This window comes from Aulonocara stuartgranti, assembly GCF_965226115.1.
Source record: "Aulonocara stuartgranti genome assembly, chromosome: 15".
Taxonomy (NCBI): Eukaryota; Metazoa; Chordata; class Actinopteri; order Cichliformes; family Cichlidae; genus Aulonocara; species Aulonocara stuartgranti.
The window spans coordinates 35,662,924-35,681,162 of NC_138951.1; the positions used below are offsets into that span (position 1 = coordinate 35,662,924).

Consider the following 18,239-nt stretch of genomic DNA (forward strand, 5'->3'; position numbering starts at 1 on the left):
TTTTTTTCAGCATTATGAATATTGTTGCATTAGGAGGGTTTAATTTAAAGAATAAATAAGTATCAGTACAAACTAAGCATTTCTTAATAAAAAGCAAACATCTATAAATATTTATGGTTTATGACTGTGGATGAAAGGAAAATAATTTTAGACGAGATGGACATAAACCTCATTCTGTCTGCAAAGCGCTTCTCGAGTGTTCTGCAGGATGCAGGTGAGAGGTTTCACCACAAGATGGAAACAGAAACAAAGGCCTGTGTGTTGTTCCTGGAGTATTTAAAAGTAGAATGGGAGGCAGAGCCTTCAGTGTTCAGGCCCCTCCTCTGTGGAACCAGCTTCCAGTTTGGATTCAGGAGACAGACACTATCTCTACTTTTAAGATTAGGCTTAAAACTTTCCTTTTTGCTAAGTTATATAGTTAGGGCTGGATCTGGTGACCCTGAATCCTCCCTTAGTTATGCTGCAATAGGTGTAGGCTGCTGGGGGATTCCCATGATGCACTGGGCGCTTTTTCCTCACTCACTTTGTGTTAATAGACCTCTCTGCATTGAATCATACTTGTTACTAATCTCTGTCTCTCTTTCACAGCATGTTTTTTATCCTGTCTTCCTTCTCTCACCCCAACCGGTCCCGGGAGATGGCCGCCCCTCCCTGAGCCTGGTTCTGCTGGAGGTTTCTTCCTGTTAAAAGGGAGTTTTTCCTTCCCACTGTTGCCAAAGTGCTTGCTTATAGAGGGTCATTTGATTTTGCGGTTTTTCTCTGTATGTATTATTGTAGGGTCTACCTTACAATATAAAGCACCTTGAGACTGTTGTTGTGATTTGGAGCTGTATAAATGAAATTGAATTGAATAGAACTGCTGAGTTATTTCAGCTTTGATGTAAACCTACCCAGACAGATAATGTGTAGCTGTCCTCACCTTAGTGATGGCAAACCTCTCAGTCTTTCTAGAAAATAAACTTTACCACAGCAGGAAAGGACTTTAACTCCCATTTGACTAAACATAATCAAACATTTTCACTAGTTGAGCTCTGTTTTTATTTTTTATTAAGGAACAAACAAAACAAAACAATCATCAGATAAAAACTATTTTATTTAAATTATCTCAGAGGGTGAAAAATACACACATCAACAGTAATAGTGTATTTATTTTCTATACAAGCACTTTGACAAACACTGATGAGTTTGTTGACCTTCGACAATCTGTGTGCACTTACACTCACCAGCCACTTTATTAGCTATACATTACTAATATAAGGTTCCAGCCCACATTTTGTTTTTAAAACCATTTTTAATTCTTTATGGCAGAGATTCAAGTGTCACTGCAGATTTTGTTGGCTGCACATCCATGTTGTGAGTCTGTGAGTCCATGAACAGGACCGAGATCTGGTGACTGTGGAGGCCATTTGAGTAGAGTGAGCTCTGTGACATCACGTGTTGATACGTTGAGCAGGTAATATAGTGGCAGGTGAGTGAAGGTTTACAGTAAGTTTGTTTACACAGTCTTATTATGAGTGACCTTTTGTGGACAAAAAAACCCCAAGTCCTTATAAATTATTATATTTATATTTAAGTTTGATATATCGTTTGATTTTGTCAGTTTGAATAATTACACAGTTGGATTAAGTTTGAACTTTTATACAGCTTAGCACAAACAAATCTACAGAAACTCTACAAACCTGTGACTTTTCAACACATTTCTGAAGTTTGTGCAATCAAATAAAGCATCTGTATCCAGACAGATTCTGTCTTTACTTGATTTTCTAGCATCCAGTTTTTGGTTATAGTTCGATAAAGCTAAAAAATGTTTGGTTTGTTTGTTTCCTTTTCTCTCTTGTATGTTTAGTTTGATACACTTTAATAATCATGTTACAGAGAATCGTTGTCGTAGACATCTGAAACAAAACAGAGAAAGAAAATGCGCCTTTATACTTGCACTTCAATTACAAATGACAAAAGCTCAGTCTGACTGGATTTTATTGCAGAGTATAAAAACGGAAACTTACCATCTGCATAGTCGACGTCATCATAAATGTCTTGTTCCCTGCAAAAGAATATTTGGAACTTGTGATATTCCATAAGCTTCATCAACAAGGTTTAAACTAAACTAGTTAAAAGCAGAAAAGATGGTTATATACAAGCCATTGCTGTGACGTGCATATTTTTTGTAACTGAGTGGATAATTTCAGTTTTAATGTTAGTTTATGAATACATGAATAGATTTCCAATAATAATATATGCTTCTGAGGCCCAGACAAAAACAAGGTTTGGATATTTAGATAAGATTTGTAAAAGACAGTTTCACAAAGACTACATGTGAAAAAAACATTTTATTCAACTAAAATAAAAACAAAAACTAGACTTTCAGAAAAAAGACAAAGCTAAAATAAAACAAAAACATGAAGCGAGTATCTTTAGTTTTAGCACTTGTACATTTTGTAAAACGTATTATTAGCATTTGGCTGATGAGGATTTGATGGGCAGTTTGTGTGTATTGGATTTTTGTGTTTTACTGGGTTTCCTGTCTCTTGCTTCTGTTCTCCAGAAACACTAAATAAAGGATTAAAACGAACACTGAAACTAATAAAAACTGAAGCAAAACTAAACATTTTAAGCAATTGAAACTAAACTGAAACAAGCAAACTGGCTCCTGAAATGAACTGAAGCTAGACTGAAATTTTTTTTAAGTTAAAATTAAAAAATAAATAAATAAATAAAGCTAAAAACAAATTAGAAAATACAAAACTGTAATAACTTTTGTTACATTTTTTTTAATGGTTATTTATGATTTTTCATCTTGGCTCTTGCTTGATAACAAAACGATTTAATGTGATAAAATGATCCTCATTCATATGTACTCCTATTTCATAAACACAGAAACAAGAAGAATAGAAGAAAAGTGAAAGCTCAGAGGAGCCGGAATCGGGGGAAAAAGACAATGCCTGAAATCTGCTGTGGATAATAAGCATTGTGGAAGCTGCTGAAGCTGTGGGAAGGGAAACATCAGCTCATCTAGACGGGCACTCTACACTTTAAGTGAGGTTTCCCCTTCCAGAGGATATTATTCTTTCCCCTGTTATCAATCTTATTTGTTACTGTGATCGACTGCCTAATGTTGAAGAATCTGTCTCAACCTATTAATAGGACCCAGAATAATATAAAGCTAAAGAAAGGAGAGGTGCAGTTTAATGCACTTTTAGCAATACATTAATAATTATATAAATCAGTAAATAGTTGAAAAAATCAAACTTTTAGGTGGTTATGCACATTTGTGTGTACCTGAATTCCACTTAAAAGGTTTCTACTTCCTGTTCTGCATGTTGTAATGAAAAAACGACACAGTCCTAGCTTGCACATTGCTTCGCATGCACACAGACAGCGTGTGTCCTCACACATCTAGTATACATGCAAATATACTTGCCAGGTCGGGGGGCAACCAATGTAAAACTAGGAATATGTTTAGTTATAAAATTTCAAATTCTTTTGTCCTTCAATACAGGTGTTCAAGTAACAGCCTGTATAAAATGAAAATATTTGCAAAACTCAGGAGGCACGAAAAAAGTGCAAAAAAAAAATGCAATTAAATTAATGTTATTTAAACCTCTAACACTGTCTACTACATTAGTGTTAGTTTTAATTTCAAAGATGGGAATTTATATGCAATGATCGGATTAAATTAGTTTCAACAGATCTTTTTAAACAGTATCATGCACTCGGACACACAGATGTGCACATCAATGACCCTTATATTATACATTTCATACACTAAGCTTTTATCTTTGACAATCTTCAAAAAACACACATTTAGTGTGATTTATTACTTCTTTACACTTTAAGGAAGTACATTGACATAGTCAGTCACATATGAAGTCAGGAGGATTCACTTACATTGGAAGAAGAAGAGATCTGGACACATAACCATCTGTGAAACAGGAGACAGCACAGAAATTATCACTATTTATTATCATCATTTGAAATATTGAAATACTTTTTGAATTATTGTCTGATATTACTACACAAAAATGATCTGTGTTGTGTTTTTATTACTCCATAAAGACTTAAAAGGCCGATGGGTATTGTTGTTGCCCTGCTGGGCTGGCAGGCGATGTGAATGTGATAGCTTGAGACCGAGCCGACGTAGGAGTTTCAAATTTATATAGCGTAGGTGTAGCTACTAAAAATCTCAAACGAGTTCGAATCCCAGTGACGTGACCTCAAAATCAAGGTGAAGTCCACCAGTACATCTTTACTTAGGTTAGAGGGATTGTTCTCTGTGGAGTTCATTCATGTATTGGCATATGTTAGTTCATCCTCACTAGTACTGTATCTTCTTGTATCCTGTCAAATCTTAATCTTCTTGTGTCATGTTGTCAAGTCCTTGTCGCTGTGTAATAACGCTTCCTCTTTTATTTTGGTAGGCATTTGTCTCCCGTGTCTTATATTTCATTTTTCTTTCTTTGTCATTACCTTGATTAGCTTCAGCTGTGTTTTGTTACTCTAGTGTTTCCATTCTCCCTGATTACCTCATTAGTGCATATAGATCACTAGTCTCACTACAGTCATTGTCAGTGTCTTTTCTTTTGTTGTTGTTGTTGTTATAATTGTGTGCTTCATGTGTTTCTTTAAGAGTTTGCTGTTTTTATGTGTTACTGTGAATTTTGCTTCTTTTGTCCATAGACTTCTACCGTCAGTCTAATTAACAGTTATTTTTTTTATACTTTGTCTGCATATCCTGCATTTGGATCCCTCTTTGCTGTGACTGTGACACTATGTTTTAAAGACTTTCATTGAACATCAGTGATTATAAAGGAGTAAATTCTTGTAACTTTGTTGTTCTCTTGGCTTTATCTTTCTGTGGCACAAATTTGTGTTTAATTGAAATATCTTAAGTTTTATGGTAATATTTGGGTCAGGTTTAACCAACAAGAAAGGATATAGGAAGAAATGTCAATGGCCTGATCTTTCATCAAGCAGCAGCAGATCAACATATTCAGCAAATACTGTGCTGTAGAGAGAGAAGATGTCATTTTATAATAATTATAAATAATAAAGAAATAAACTAAAACTGTGTGACATCCCCTTTTATTATTACTAGAAATAATGTTTTATTTGGCTTTCATTTGAGGTAATTTTTTATTTAGTTAATTAATATTTTTGGGAATATGATTGCACTGTTTTGTTTTGTTTTTCAGCATGCTCTTATTATTATTATTATTATTATTATTATTATTATTATTATTATTATTATAATCTTCACAGCAGTTTCTTGTCTAATCTTTGTTTTTAATATTGTCTTTAAGTCACCATTGACTCCATCTGGGCCATGTTCAAACACATAAACATACAAATGGCTGAAATGTTTTAATTATAAAGCCTCTTCTGCGAAAGGTTTAGAAGATGCGTACATCTTTTACAGGAATTTTATTTCTTTTTCCAGAGGCCGTAATGAACGACATATGAAAAGAACAGTAAGAAAAGCTCATGACATCATATATTTGAAAAAGGACAAACAAACAAAATCCCAGAGTACTTCATGTTTTCTTAAACCAATGAACTGCAAATTCTACAAATTACAATTACAAAAGTGAATGAGATGCTGATGGTTTTACATACATTTCCCAAACCTGTTGCGACACAGAGCTTTCTTGCTGTTGGTGAGCTGGATGACATCCACAATCTCTCCCTGTGTTACAGGCAGATCTTTTGCTCCTGGTTTCTTTATGATGGAGTTAGGATCCACTAACATGGTGTGCAGCACCCTGAGTGGTCCATCATACTGGGAAACAGTCACAGTGGTCGAATTAAAAAAAAATAATGAAAAGGGCGATTCCCATTGCATGAGTAAAAAACAAACAAACATCTGAATTGATTGCAATGCAGATGGCACTCTGCAAAGTTTTTAAAAAGGTTTACCTTAAATTTTTTTTTCAAATCCTTCTCCACTTTGGGGTCTATGCTGAAAAATATAATATGGTATAACAGTTAATCACAAATGAATTCATTATCAATTTTCTCATTGTTAAATTTAGTTTTTCTTTAACACCATCTGATGTCACCAGTGACTAGATCTGCACACGTAAAAGTTATTTTTATGATGAAAATTCACTAATACTTAGTCATCAATATCTCAGCCTTCTTCAAATTAATTGGGGGTTAACTGATACCTGATTTCAGGTGGCGGAGGTGGGAAATCTTCAGGTAGTGGTTGGACATCATCATAGTCATCTGAGAACCAAAAAAAAGTCCATAAAACAGATGCTAAAAGGAATAAATAATAGTAAATAATAAATGCTACATAATAAGAAATAATAATAAATATTATCTGATGAAAGAAACTGTTTCAAATATTTGTCATTAAAACTAAAAATTTTTAAAAGTACATAGCTATCACTTGCATACTGCAAGATTGCCAAGTAGCTCATAGAAATGTTCTAGAAAAGACAAATTAGGCACCAAATATATCCCTATACATTTTTCCACTAGAGAAAAATACAAGAGAAAAATCCTTTTGTATTTTTATATCATCTTAACTTGGCATAGATTGTTATTTGCACTTCACTGTGGTCTGCAGTCACTTACCCTCATCTTGAATCAGGCTGCAAGTTAGAGGAAACATACAAACAAGGGTTTAGTTGGAAGAGACGTGAGTAAAACTGAAAATGAAATTCAACTGAACAGATGTGAAGCTGCAGCAGAATTAGCAATCTCTTATCCTGCACCTGTCTCTGTTGTCGGAGTCCATATTAAAGATCTGTGGTGGGTCCGGGGGTGGTGGAGGTAACGCTTGTGAATTTGATTTTTTGTACCCGTGTTTGATCTTCACTGCTTCATAGTCAATATCCACACACGAGTTGTTGATGTATCCATCTGCAGAGAAGTGCAACAACAAAATGAAGCACTGTGGCTTGATTGTGACATTTCATGATTATACGATACGTATTAGCCACACATAATCATCTAATACCCAGAATCTGATCTGTATATTAGATGATTATTACTTATTTTATTACTTAATAAAACTAGATTTATGCTAAATAGCCACAGCACAGAATCCTAGAAGAAAGATGAATCAAGTGTCTTTGAACATGGCATGGTTGTTGGTGCCAGGATTTTCCCAGATAGTGGTCCAAAAAAGAGAAAATATCCAGTGAATGGCAGTCCTCTGGGTGAGAATGCCTTATTGAGGTCAGAGGGGAATAGCCAGACTGCTTTGAGCTGATAAAAACACAACAGTCATGGAAATAACCACTTATGACAATCAGAGGATGCAGAAGAGCATCTTTCAACACAACATGTTAAACCTTGAAGCACATGGGGTACAGTAGCAGAAGACCACACTGGTTGGCAATCCTGTCAGCTAAGAACAGGAAACTGTGGCCACAATTAACACGAGCTCACCAAAACTGAACAACAGAAGATTGGATAAAAGTCTAGTCTGATGATGAGTCCTGATCTCTGCCGCCACGTTATGGTAGTAGAATCAGAATTTGGGATAAACACCTTGAAAGCATGGATCGATTGTATCAATGGCTCAGGCTTCTCTTCATGGTGGGGGCACAGTTTGGGATCTTGAGTACCAACTGAGTATTCTTTGGTGCTTCCAGCAGGAACAAGTCACAAAGCTCAAATATATGACAATTAGTTAATTGTATTCAGATAGACTCCACAGTCAGTAGATGTCAATCCAGTAGAGCACCTTTGGGATGTGATTGAATGGGAGACATTACAGATGCACAGCTACAAATCTGGATCAGCTGCACCAAAATCTCCAAGGAGTCGTGTTGAATTTCTACTCAATTTCACAAAGAATTAAAGATATTCTAAGATCACAGGCACATCCAAAGGGGTAGCTAACAAAGTGAGCAGTGAATGTATATTTATATCCAGAGTCTGCATTTCTAACATTAACACAGGAAGCAGTTGTTTCTCAGTTCCATATGAGAGTTCAACTATTGTTAAATGAATCCGTGCAGAGGGAGCAACAGCATCACTCTCCTGCTACATAAGCACGCTTACACCATAATGTGCTAAAGTTCTGTCACACTAACTGCATTTTGTTTACATTGTAACTTTGTGATACTTTAGACGTTATGGTCTCAAATGCTCAGTTGCAGATACTTTATATTTTTGAGGACATAGTAAAATAAATAAATAAAGTGAAAAGTTGTTGCCAGAGCCCTTTGAGGACGTAAGGAACAGAAAAAATATCTTACAGAAGGAAGTACCGTAATTAACGACTTTCGGGGGAAAAAGTGCGAAAGCTGCATTATTTGAGTTTTCATTTGTCAGTTACTGGCATTACTTTGCTTTTTTGATGAACAAATGAAAAAAAATAAAATCAGTAGGAAGAAACTGAATAAATCTGACATGAAAGAGGGACCTTGTGCTAAAATACGACGCCAAGAGGTCCTCACCAAGCAACTCACTTACCCAGTCACACACACCTTCATACAGTCCTTCACTCTAAGCCTAATTATTGCCTAATTCTCACACACACACACACACTCTGCACCAGGATACTTTGATATGCAGACTGGAGGAGCCGGAGATCAAACCATCAAGACTTCCGATTGGTAGACGCCCTGCTTCATCTCCTGAACCACAGCTACGATAATATCACCACCGACGACAATAACCAGTGTTTCAGATGGAAAACTTTGATGCAGAAGTCTCTACTTTGTTTGCTTTCTTTTTTCTTTTGATATTTTGGTACAAGTCAATTTATTCAAAGGCTTTCTTTATGTGATTGACTGAAATGTAAACTTACAGTTTCCATTCATAGTGCGTGCCAACCATCTGCCTCCCGGGTTACCCGTCACACGGAGGATCTCCACGCTGTCCCCCTGGTGCACGCTCAGGTCCAGTTTCCCTTCCCCATTCCAGTCGTACCGGACTTTGGCGGTGTGAATAACCTCTATCTCTCCTTGTAACTGCACGGGGGAAAGATATAATGTTTACACCAAAGGGATGAGGCGGAGCAGGATAACTTAACCATTAACCATTCAGGCTAACTTAAAAGTCATCTTTTCTCTCTCCGTGTCTTTACCTGAAATTTCTTCTTGAGCTCACTCATTTTTTTCTGAATCTCTTTCATGTCCTTCTCCTGTTTCTTCTTAACTTCTTTCATGGTGGCTTTCTCTTGCTCCCTATAAGAGAAGAATCAAATAAACAAACGAAGACCGGCCACCTTTTAAAAGAATTCCCCCTTCACAGATTTTGAGTTAGGTGCCTTTATTTTTCGTTTTCTGGGCAGATAAATGTTTCACACATAAGCGTTTTACACAAAAAGTTTTTCAAGTTCTCCAGTCTTCCCACATTTCGACAGACGTTGCCTGAATTCTGTCACAATGTTTTTGCTTTAACAGGAAATTCTGTATGTTGAATCACAGGAAATGAGTGTGACTTACTCTTTATAGTAAACGATAAATAAAGATGTAGATATCGTACCAAGGTGCCATTTTTTGCACTGTAACTTAAATACTGCACCACAGATCACTTATGAGTTGCAAAAATAACAGAAGCAGCAACAGAAACAATAGAAACTGTAGACTGCTTTCTGTTCATGCAGCTGCAGCCACATTTCTATTAAATAGAGACTCAGTGGTTTAATGGGGAAGACAGAACATTCATACTTACTCATCAATCATCTCATACACCTCGTCGTCATCATCCTGCAAGAGAAAAGCTTTTATTTGTACCCGTAAAGAGCAAAGACAAGTCATCTTGTACGGGATTATTAGATAAAAGCGGCACTTCTGATTACTTCTGATAAAAGAGTGCCTTTTTGTAGATTTTCAAAGCTTAAATCAAAAAATGATCAGAGCTGTTTATTTTTTGTGCCTTATTATTTTCTAAGAGTGCAATGTTGGTTTTAAACCTAGTCTATTAACAGATTCAGGGAAATGTGCACTATGTTCTTGCAAAGCGAGACTTCCACGGTGGTAAATTTTTCGTTTTTGCTTTTCTTTACTCACCCCATCAACACACTGTGAACTGTGTTCGCTGCAGTTCTCTGTAAAGTAACGCAAAATATAAATTATAAACCGATATGTGAAAACAGGGCATGTCCTCTAATAGAAAACACAATGTTAAAAATACCAAGCAGTGACTATAGCTCAGACAATGTGTCAGAGAAGCTTCAAGAACAAAACAAGTCTTCACCATTTTTGTCAATGTCGATATCGTCATAGGGATCCTGTTCGTCTTCGTCCAGGTCCCTGAAATCGACAATCAGACAGGTTTCTCTGATTACTGGTCAGCAAGTGCTTTGTTACATCTGTATTGACTCAGTAGGAAAAAGCTTAATTTGACTGTTAAAACCATCATCCGGTCAATAAGGTTTTTCTTTGAAAGTATACTTAGGTGTGTTCAAAATGCATTTTGAGAAACAGTGTTGCTGTGCAACAGGCGAATCCTTGCACATATTTTCTAATCTCGGGTCACGACTGCAGCAGCGGTAAACCCTCTGCTTCGTAATTCTTCAGCATCTCTTGCCCGCACTAGATGTAAATGAAGTCATTTGAAAGCTGAAACTAAGGTGTCCTATAATACTTGGTTTAAAACACTAAGAGTTTCACACAGTTTCCTTTGCATCAGTTCAGCAGCACTGGGCCTCTTACATAAGAGGCTCAAAACCAGACATAACAGGGCTTCACATCATCGTTGTGTTAACCCAAATACTTACGCAGAGGCAATCTGCCGCTGCAGTCTGTTGGGTTTGTCAGAGCGTTGTGGAGGTTTTGGAGGACTGACCACTGCCGGTGGTGCTACAGGTAAAGACATCCTTCTGCTTCCTGAGCCTACAAAGAGTAGCAGAGAAAAAAATCTTTGCACAATGACGTTACGACAAAATGAAATGGATGAAAGAAGTGTAATCCCACAAAAAGCAATCACACAAACAGCAGAAATTACTGCTTTACACACGCGATGTTTGGTGCTCTGTTTGAGTGTTCTGCTTTTTCCTTTAAAGTGGTTGAACAAATCAAGTTTTTAGCACATTTTTGTCACTGACAAAGCACACTGAGGACTGTCAGTGTCAGAATCTGTCTCATTACAAGATTTGAAAACAGATTCTTTTTAAAAGTCTCTCCTCCTTTTAAGAGTCTGATTTATTTTCCAATAAATCAGACTTAATGCTTGATTTACGTTCGGAGCTTTACCTCACCGCAGATTGCTGTTGTCCCTTTTAGATTTGATTTGGACAATTCTGACATTTTCAGCCATTGTAGCAAGAAAATTAAAGACACGGTTATGTTTCTGTCCATCTCCGTGACAGGACATGACAGCGTGAAGAACATCAGGTCCACTTAACTGAGCAGCTCAAAGGAAGTTAGTCATCATTCATTTTATTATTTGTATTTTTGGGAGTTCAGTTAGGAGCGCCCCAGGGCAGCTGTGGCTACAATGTAGCTTGCCATCACCAGTGTGTGAATGTGTGTGTGAATGGGTGAATGACTGAATGTAGTGTATAGCGCTATACAAATGCAGGCCATTTACCATTTTACCATAAACTATACACCAGCCACAGTCACAGTACAGCAGACACAAACAAGTCAAGATGGTCTCACTTACTGTGTTAACTTAATATGATGGCGCACCTTATTAAGGGACTTGAACACCTGAACCAGACAGACTTACCATCACTCGTCCTCGGGGCAGGAAGAGCAGGAGGAAGCCCTCTCCTGTTCCTCCGAAACGGCTCCAAGTTGACAGTCGGAGGTCTTTTAGGTTTCACGGGCATCGGTCCTTCAGGGGGCAGAGGCCTCCTCAGTGGGGTCACTTCCCCCGCGCTCCTCTGTCGAGGCTGCTGTCTGAGTGGAAGAGGGGTAGAGGTGGGAGGTGGAACAGGAGCTGAGCTTCCAGCTCCTAGTCGGGGTACCTGGGGTACCTGGGGGACCTGGGGGACCGGGGGGACCGGGGACTTCTGATGCCTCAGCATCATGTTCTGTAGCATCTCCCCCGTCTGCTTGACTTTGGTAGCATCTGTTGGCTGAATGGGGGTTCTGAGTCCAGCATAGGCAGGCGGTCGAGGGAACGAACCCGGTCTGGGAGGGATCGAAGCCGCCATCGGCTCAATTCTCGGGAGTCTCACCGGGCCTGGGCCAGCCAGATGAGGAGGAATCGTGGGTGAAAGTCTCTGTGTCAGCTCGCTCTCTGCCACTGGAAGAATGGCTCTCCCAAACCCAGGTCGAGGAGATTTCGGCGAGCCGCTGTCCCGGCTGCTGGTATCCGAGGTGCTGGATTTGCTGTTGAACTTGGCTCTCAGAGCCTTGACATCAACGCTGTCCCCCTGAAAACAACACAAGAGCAGAATCTCAACTGCAGCAGCTCTGCTTGTAAAGCAGGAAGTTAGCAGCGCAGCACAGAGCAAGGCATGCCCCCCACGCACACAAACACACACACATCAAACCCCTACGCTATCTTTACAAAGTGAGAATGCAGCGTGCAACAACACTGTTTCCTGGTTTGTTTTGATGTTCACAGAACTGATAGCTCTCTTTGCAGCACTTGAAACTTCTTGGTGAACTCTGAACACCAAAGAACCAAATGATGTGAGAAGTAATTATTATTAGATGTTAGTCAAGAATAATAATAATATTAATAAAAAAGTAGATCAGCACAAATGCATTTTTAAAAAGCATGTGAGCTAAAGTCCTGTTTGCCGAGATTTTTGGTGAAAGTAAACACAGGGGAAAAACAAAAATCTTGTCACTCTTGAGAAATATGCTAAATGAAAGCATCTTCTAATAAAACACAATGTTATGCACTGAGGGCTCAACCCTGGGACCAGCTGTTTTACTTCTTACCCTTGGGTCATCTTAACAGGCTCATTAATTCGTACTTCAGCTATATTGAAGATAAACAGTAGTGCCTCAGTGCTTCACCATTAATAATCCTCAGTTTTACCATCACAGCTGACCTTGTTGTGTTTGGCTGTGTTTAGCTTCTCCGGCGACCTCAAATCACCTCCTTGAAATCTTTGACAAGAATTTAAATTTTGAACGTGATCTCCGAGCTCACCCAGTCTCATTTATTTCATCTAAGAAGCACAAATCAAACCTCTGCTGTCATTTAACAAGTTGGAACTTTTATTTTCTCCCATCTCGATTATTTGAACTCATTGTTCATGCGTGTTTCTAAGTCCTCTGGTTGGTTTAGATGCAGCAGCCAAACGCCACATCACCCATATTCTTGCTTCCCTGCATGAACTAGAGGTCGTTTTAAAATGTCGTTCATCACGTATAAATCCTGCTGAGACCTCGTTCGGTCTGTTGTCTTTGATCAGGACTTTTTGTTTTTTGAAATCCATTTTTCCAAAGCTTAAACTTTGGAAAAATGTTGTTGCGGTTTTGCGGATGACTGAAGATAGGATAGGACTGGTTCACATCAAAACTGTGGACCAATTTGCAATTGTGCATTTTAAAATAAAGTTATCAGTGCCAAAACCAAGTCTGATACCAGCGCTTTGTTTTGTCCATATTTGTAATCTGTTTGTTTCCCTGCAATGCTGCAAAATAACCTATTATGACAATCATGGCAGCATAATCCGAGCAGATTTGTTTGGATCAACACTTCCTCAAACACATTACTGGTTAAAGTCATTTTAATGTTGATGTATTGAGACCTAAACTGCACATCTTGCAGCTATTCTAAGTAAGTAAGTACAAATGAAATTATGACTTAAGATGACTGAAGATAAATATTGCAAAGTGCTTCACAACAACAAAGTTTTTAGTGGGAGTTCAATGGGAGCGAGTCCACCGTTACTCCAAAAGCTTTAGTTCTCAGCCTCGTCTGCTCCACATGCAGCGGGCCACATGACCTCATATAACCTGCTGGGGATCAAATCAAATCAAATCAAATCACTTTTATTGTCACATCACATGTGCAGGTACATTGGTACAGCACATGTGAGTGAAATTCTTGTGTGCGAGCTTCACAAGCAACAGAGTTGTGCAAAATACAATAATGTAAACAAGCAAAATACAAGAATGGCTACATCTGAAAATAATAATAAATATATGTACAAATATATGTATCAATGTAAACGTTTATTTATGTGTGCTGGTGAATGTCCATTTTTAAAAGGAATGAGTTGGAAATCGTAAATTACTCTGCTGCATCACTTTATTCAGTTCAGTTTAGAGTATTTCACATGTTCTCTAGCAAGCTGGCAGTAGACTATTTATAAAGGTGGATGACCTCACTGATCCCTAAAAGTAAAGCCAAGACATATCAAGACACTGCTGACTCCAGTGAGGGCTTCCACTGAGTGAGAAAAAACCCCGTAAACATCAGAATATCTTTCTCCAAAGTTGTTTTTCAATCATTTTTAGTAGATCTTGTGAGTGTGAGTAGATCTCACTGATGTACTATCAAGCATTAATCAGACATTTAGTGTTACAAACATGGGATGTGATGTCATGCGTGACACCTGCACTGAAAAAGGCAGTCACGAAGGGAGCTGCTTACTTCTTCTTGGAAACTGTACCTCAAGATCTGCAGATCTGAGGGAACTTATGCAAGTTAAACGTGTGCTGTGTAAACTATTCGTTAAACTAATGTTGTTAATCGCTCTGACAACAATAAGAAAAGAAAAATTAAAAAGTACATTACTCATAGCCTGATCACTGCAACATCACTCACTGATTAATGCCCCATCTTGAAGCTGTTAGCCGAGGCTTTCATTTTGTCTTTGTATTTTAAAAGTCAGCATGGCGAGTGAGGAAGGGACCAGACTTAGAACTAGGAGGACGGCGCTCTCCGTGACATTTGGGACGAAGACACATTTTATTGTAGTTGTAGCTTCTGTACACCACTGCAGTGGATTATATATCAAAGAACAAAGATGTCACTGAACTGATGACTGATCACAAATTTAGCATGAGCTGTTTGAGACTGACAGTCACTTTTATGCACAGCCTTCACATTTTAGTGAACTAACATCAATTTAAACATATATATAAAAAATACTTTGAATGCTTGCATGAAAGAACAACTCACCAAATGCTGTTTTTTCCATTGAGTTGCTCTACTAGTCCTTTACTGCACCTGCCTTTAGCTGCTGCTTGTTTGAGGGTCTCTCTGCTTTCAGTTTTGTATTCAATAATAGAAAAGCATGCACTATTCGGTGGAGACAATGTGACTTACTTGGCCATTGAAGAATATTCTTTAATTGGCCTCAAGAAACTCTTGTTGCTTGGTTTGGGTCATTATCTATTTTCACAGTGAGGTGCTTTCTGATTGCTTCTGCAGCATTTGGATTAAGCTGAGCAGAGAGTATGGTTCTGTTTGACACATAATGCTTTGGATCATGATCTGTTTCTCCCTTTCTTCATACTTTTCCTCATCATTCTGGTACAAGTTCATCTTGGTTACAACTGTCCAATAAGTTATTTATTTATTTACTCGTTTTTTACAGAACTGTTTAAGGTGGAGCCGCTTTTTTATGCTTTGCACCATTATGCCACACATGCCATTGAAGAGCCATTGAAACATTCATTACATGTGTGTTCATGTTAACCTTGCACAAGTTCGTTTTTATTGATACCTCTGTAAAGCACTTTGGGATACTACATAAATACGTTGTACTTACTGTTGTCTCTTTCTACGTGAACAGAACACTCACACCAAGGCAGACAGTCTTCAACATGTGACATGTTGTTGCTCACCTTTTGTGTAAGATGTTTATGAGCCAAGTAGGGGTGCAAAAAGGCTTAAGCCAAGGGACAGAGGAGGAAGGTACTGGCACGTTTTCCAGAGCTCACAAAAACAATCATATGACTTGCAGGAAAGCACCTTGATGACAGAGAGGTTTGCACCTGTGACCCTGGTGCACGAGTTTCTAGAAGTTACTGGCATGCGCTTCATCTGTGCATGACAGGGTGTTTTGCTTTGCTTTGCTGGTGACTGAGCACGGATCTCCCAACGCTTAATCAGCTTTTCAGAGGTCATTTCCCGTCTGATCGCTCTGTGAACCACAACGCACTGCTGCTAGCTGGTTGCTATCATACTGGCAGTTTTAACTAGACATCCACTGCATTTGAATATTTCCAAATGGCTGAAAATGAAAATGGACAGAACTGCAAACTAATATTAATTATTTAATTAATATTTCCAAGTAAACAGATGAGAAAATTAAAATGAATATATTATTTTTCCCCTATAACCTCAAGATTTTTATGCATTTTATGCATTTTACGTTTAGTCATGTTATTCTTAAAAAATGTTTCATATGGATGAAACAATGGATAATAATTAGCATCTCTGTGAAGCTTATATTTAAAATATTTTGTAGACATTGGGGTTTTTAAATGAATCCTTATGAAGTAAATCAAGAGAGGTTGCGTAGTGCTGGATGGTAGAAGCGGAAATAGAGAGAGAAACATTTTAGAGATCATTATTATTATTATCATCCTTTATTTATTCAGGTGAAAAGTCACATTGAGATTTAAATCTTATTTCCCAGTAACCCGGCCTTTCAAAATGCTCACAGCATCAAAAGAACCGTAAGGGAGATACAATCGAAACGGAAGCTGTGAAACATGAGGAATGAATATCTCAGCTGTTGACAAAATAAAAACAATAAACGAATCACACCATCACTCAGTGTCACTCGTTCAGGCTGTGAGCTGTGCAAAGTCAAAAAGTAGCTGAAGAGCAGGAAGTGCTCGCAACCACACACCTCCATACCTCAGCTAGCATCCTGCACCCGGTTACCATAGAAACGCATGCTGCTGTCACTCCTGCACCAATAAGCTGCAAGCTCCGTTCGCAGTTCGGGGCGGCAGCATCGCCTTTGTTACAGGGAACAAAGGAAGCAGACAAAAAACTTTCCCTCCAAACCACAAAAAAAAAAAGAAACACTCACATGCTCGCACACTTTCAGTCAGCGCGCGCCTGCTGCAGAGCAAACACAGGCTGACACAGTTAACTAGATTATTTTAAAAACCACAGACTGCTTGTGCAGGTGTGCTGCACTCAGGTCCTAATGAGAAAACAGTACTACTGTAACTCTACTGTAACAAACAAGACAGTTAAAAATACATATGCTACTGCAAATTTCATTCTTATGGTCAGGGTAAAACCAAGTTTTTTTTTTGTTTTTTTTTTAAATAATTACCAATTGTCTGCAATGACGTCCAGTTTAAAGGCCACACCATTCACAAGTAAAATGTCTTGATTTATTTTATCCCCAGTTCAGCTTTTCAGTCACCCATGAAGCCCGAGAATTATACTAATGTGTAAAATCAGAGTGGCCAGGGTTAATACTCCCTGCTGATGAGTAAAAAAGAAACAAGAAAAGTGATGGAAGAATAAAATCCTTTCCTAAAAGAGTTCATAACCTATGACTATGACTCTTTTTTTTTTGTCTAACAAAAAGCCTTAGGGTGCTTAACATTCGGATACATTAGAAAATAGGTAGCCATAAAGTTTAGTGTGAATCATTAACCAGCAACAGCCTTGTAATAAAACTTGCTTTCATCCGCTTGACCATGAACATTTCTTTTTTTCCTCTCTTCAACTTCCCCTTTTTTCCCCTGTGAAACTGATCCAATAAACGCTGTTTAGAAAAACTGTGCCAAACTGTACTTGTCATGTTTTGTGGATATTGTGTTACAAAACTTGAACGTTTTAAAGATGGTTCAGTTATAAAAGTACATTTGTTCTAAGTGGAGGATACATAGAAACTGAGGTTAGACCTGTAGTGTTACAATAATACCTGCTGAGGTTCCTTCTACAAAAGTCTAGTTATTCATAAACCTCTTGGTGGTCAGGAGGAAATGGTCAGAGTTAAACACACAGCGCCTGAAGAGGATTGTGTAAGCTTCAGTGGAGGACTTCCTAATTAGTCCATCATTAGTACATTCAAAAAAAGAATAAATAAGAATGCCTTACCATCTTTTCCTTCAGTGATAGTTTATTAGTGGTCAAAACGTTCCATGTCTAGTAGTAACACCAGTATCCAGGCCGATGTAGCTGTGTGTGCTGCTGCACGCACAACCACACTGAGCTTACTGCGAATGAGGAAATGCTCTGCAATTCAGTGTGGGCAAGAGGGTGACTGATAGTGACACAACATAAGAATAAGAGCAGAAAATAATAGGCGCACCACTTTGTTTCATTTCGCCCTGAAAGGTCAGCCTTATCATAATGTGCACAACAACATCCAACCGGGCCTTACTAAGTGTGGCATTAATCTCACTGTGTGCTTTTGTTGATCTACTCTTTGTGTTTGA

At 38.1% G+C, this 18,239-nt stretch overlaps 1 protein-coding gene across 1 annotated transcript; it reads right to left on the reverse strand.

Moving 5' to 3' along the window:
- Positions 1–1,072: 1,072 nt before the first annotated feature.
- LOC309689434 (FYN-binding protein 1) lies at positions 1,073–18,029 on the reverse strand. Its single transcript, XM_082505837.1, has 16 exons — positions 17,899–18,029; positions 11,638–12,289; positions 10,685–10,799; positions 10,162–10,217; positions 9,975–10,012; positions 9,637–9,671; positions 9,047–9,146; positions 8,768–8,930; positions 6,720–6,867; positions 6,580–6,596; positions 6,165–6,225; positions 5,914–5,956; positions 5,614–5,776; positions 3,889–3,922; positions 2,007–2,044; positions 1,073–1,895 (listed from the first exon to the last, which is right to left on the reverse strand). The coding sequence occupies exons 1-16, from the start codon at positions 17,899–17,901 to the stop codon at positions 1,870–1,872; spliced, it is 1,692 nt and encodes a 563-aa protein (XP_082361963.1). The 5' UTR covers positions 17,902–18,029; the 3' UTR covers positions 1,073–1,869.
- Positions 18,030–18,239: the final 210 nt, after the last annotated feature.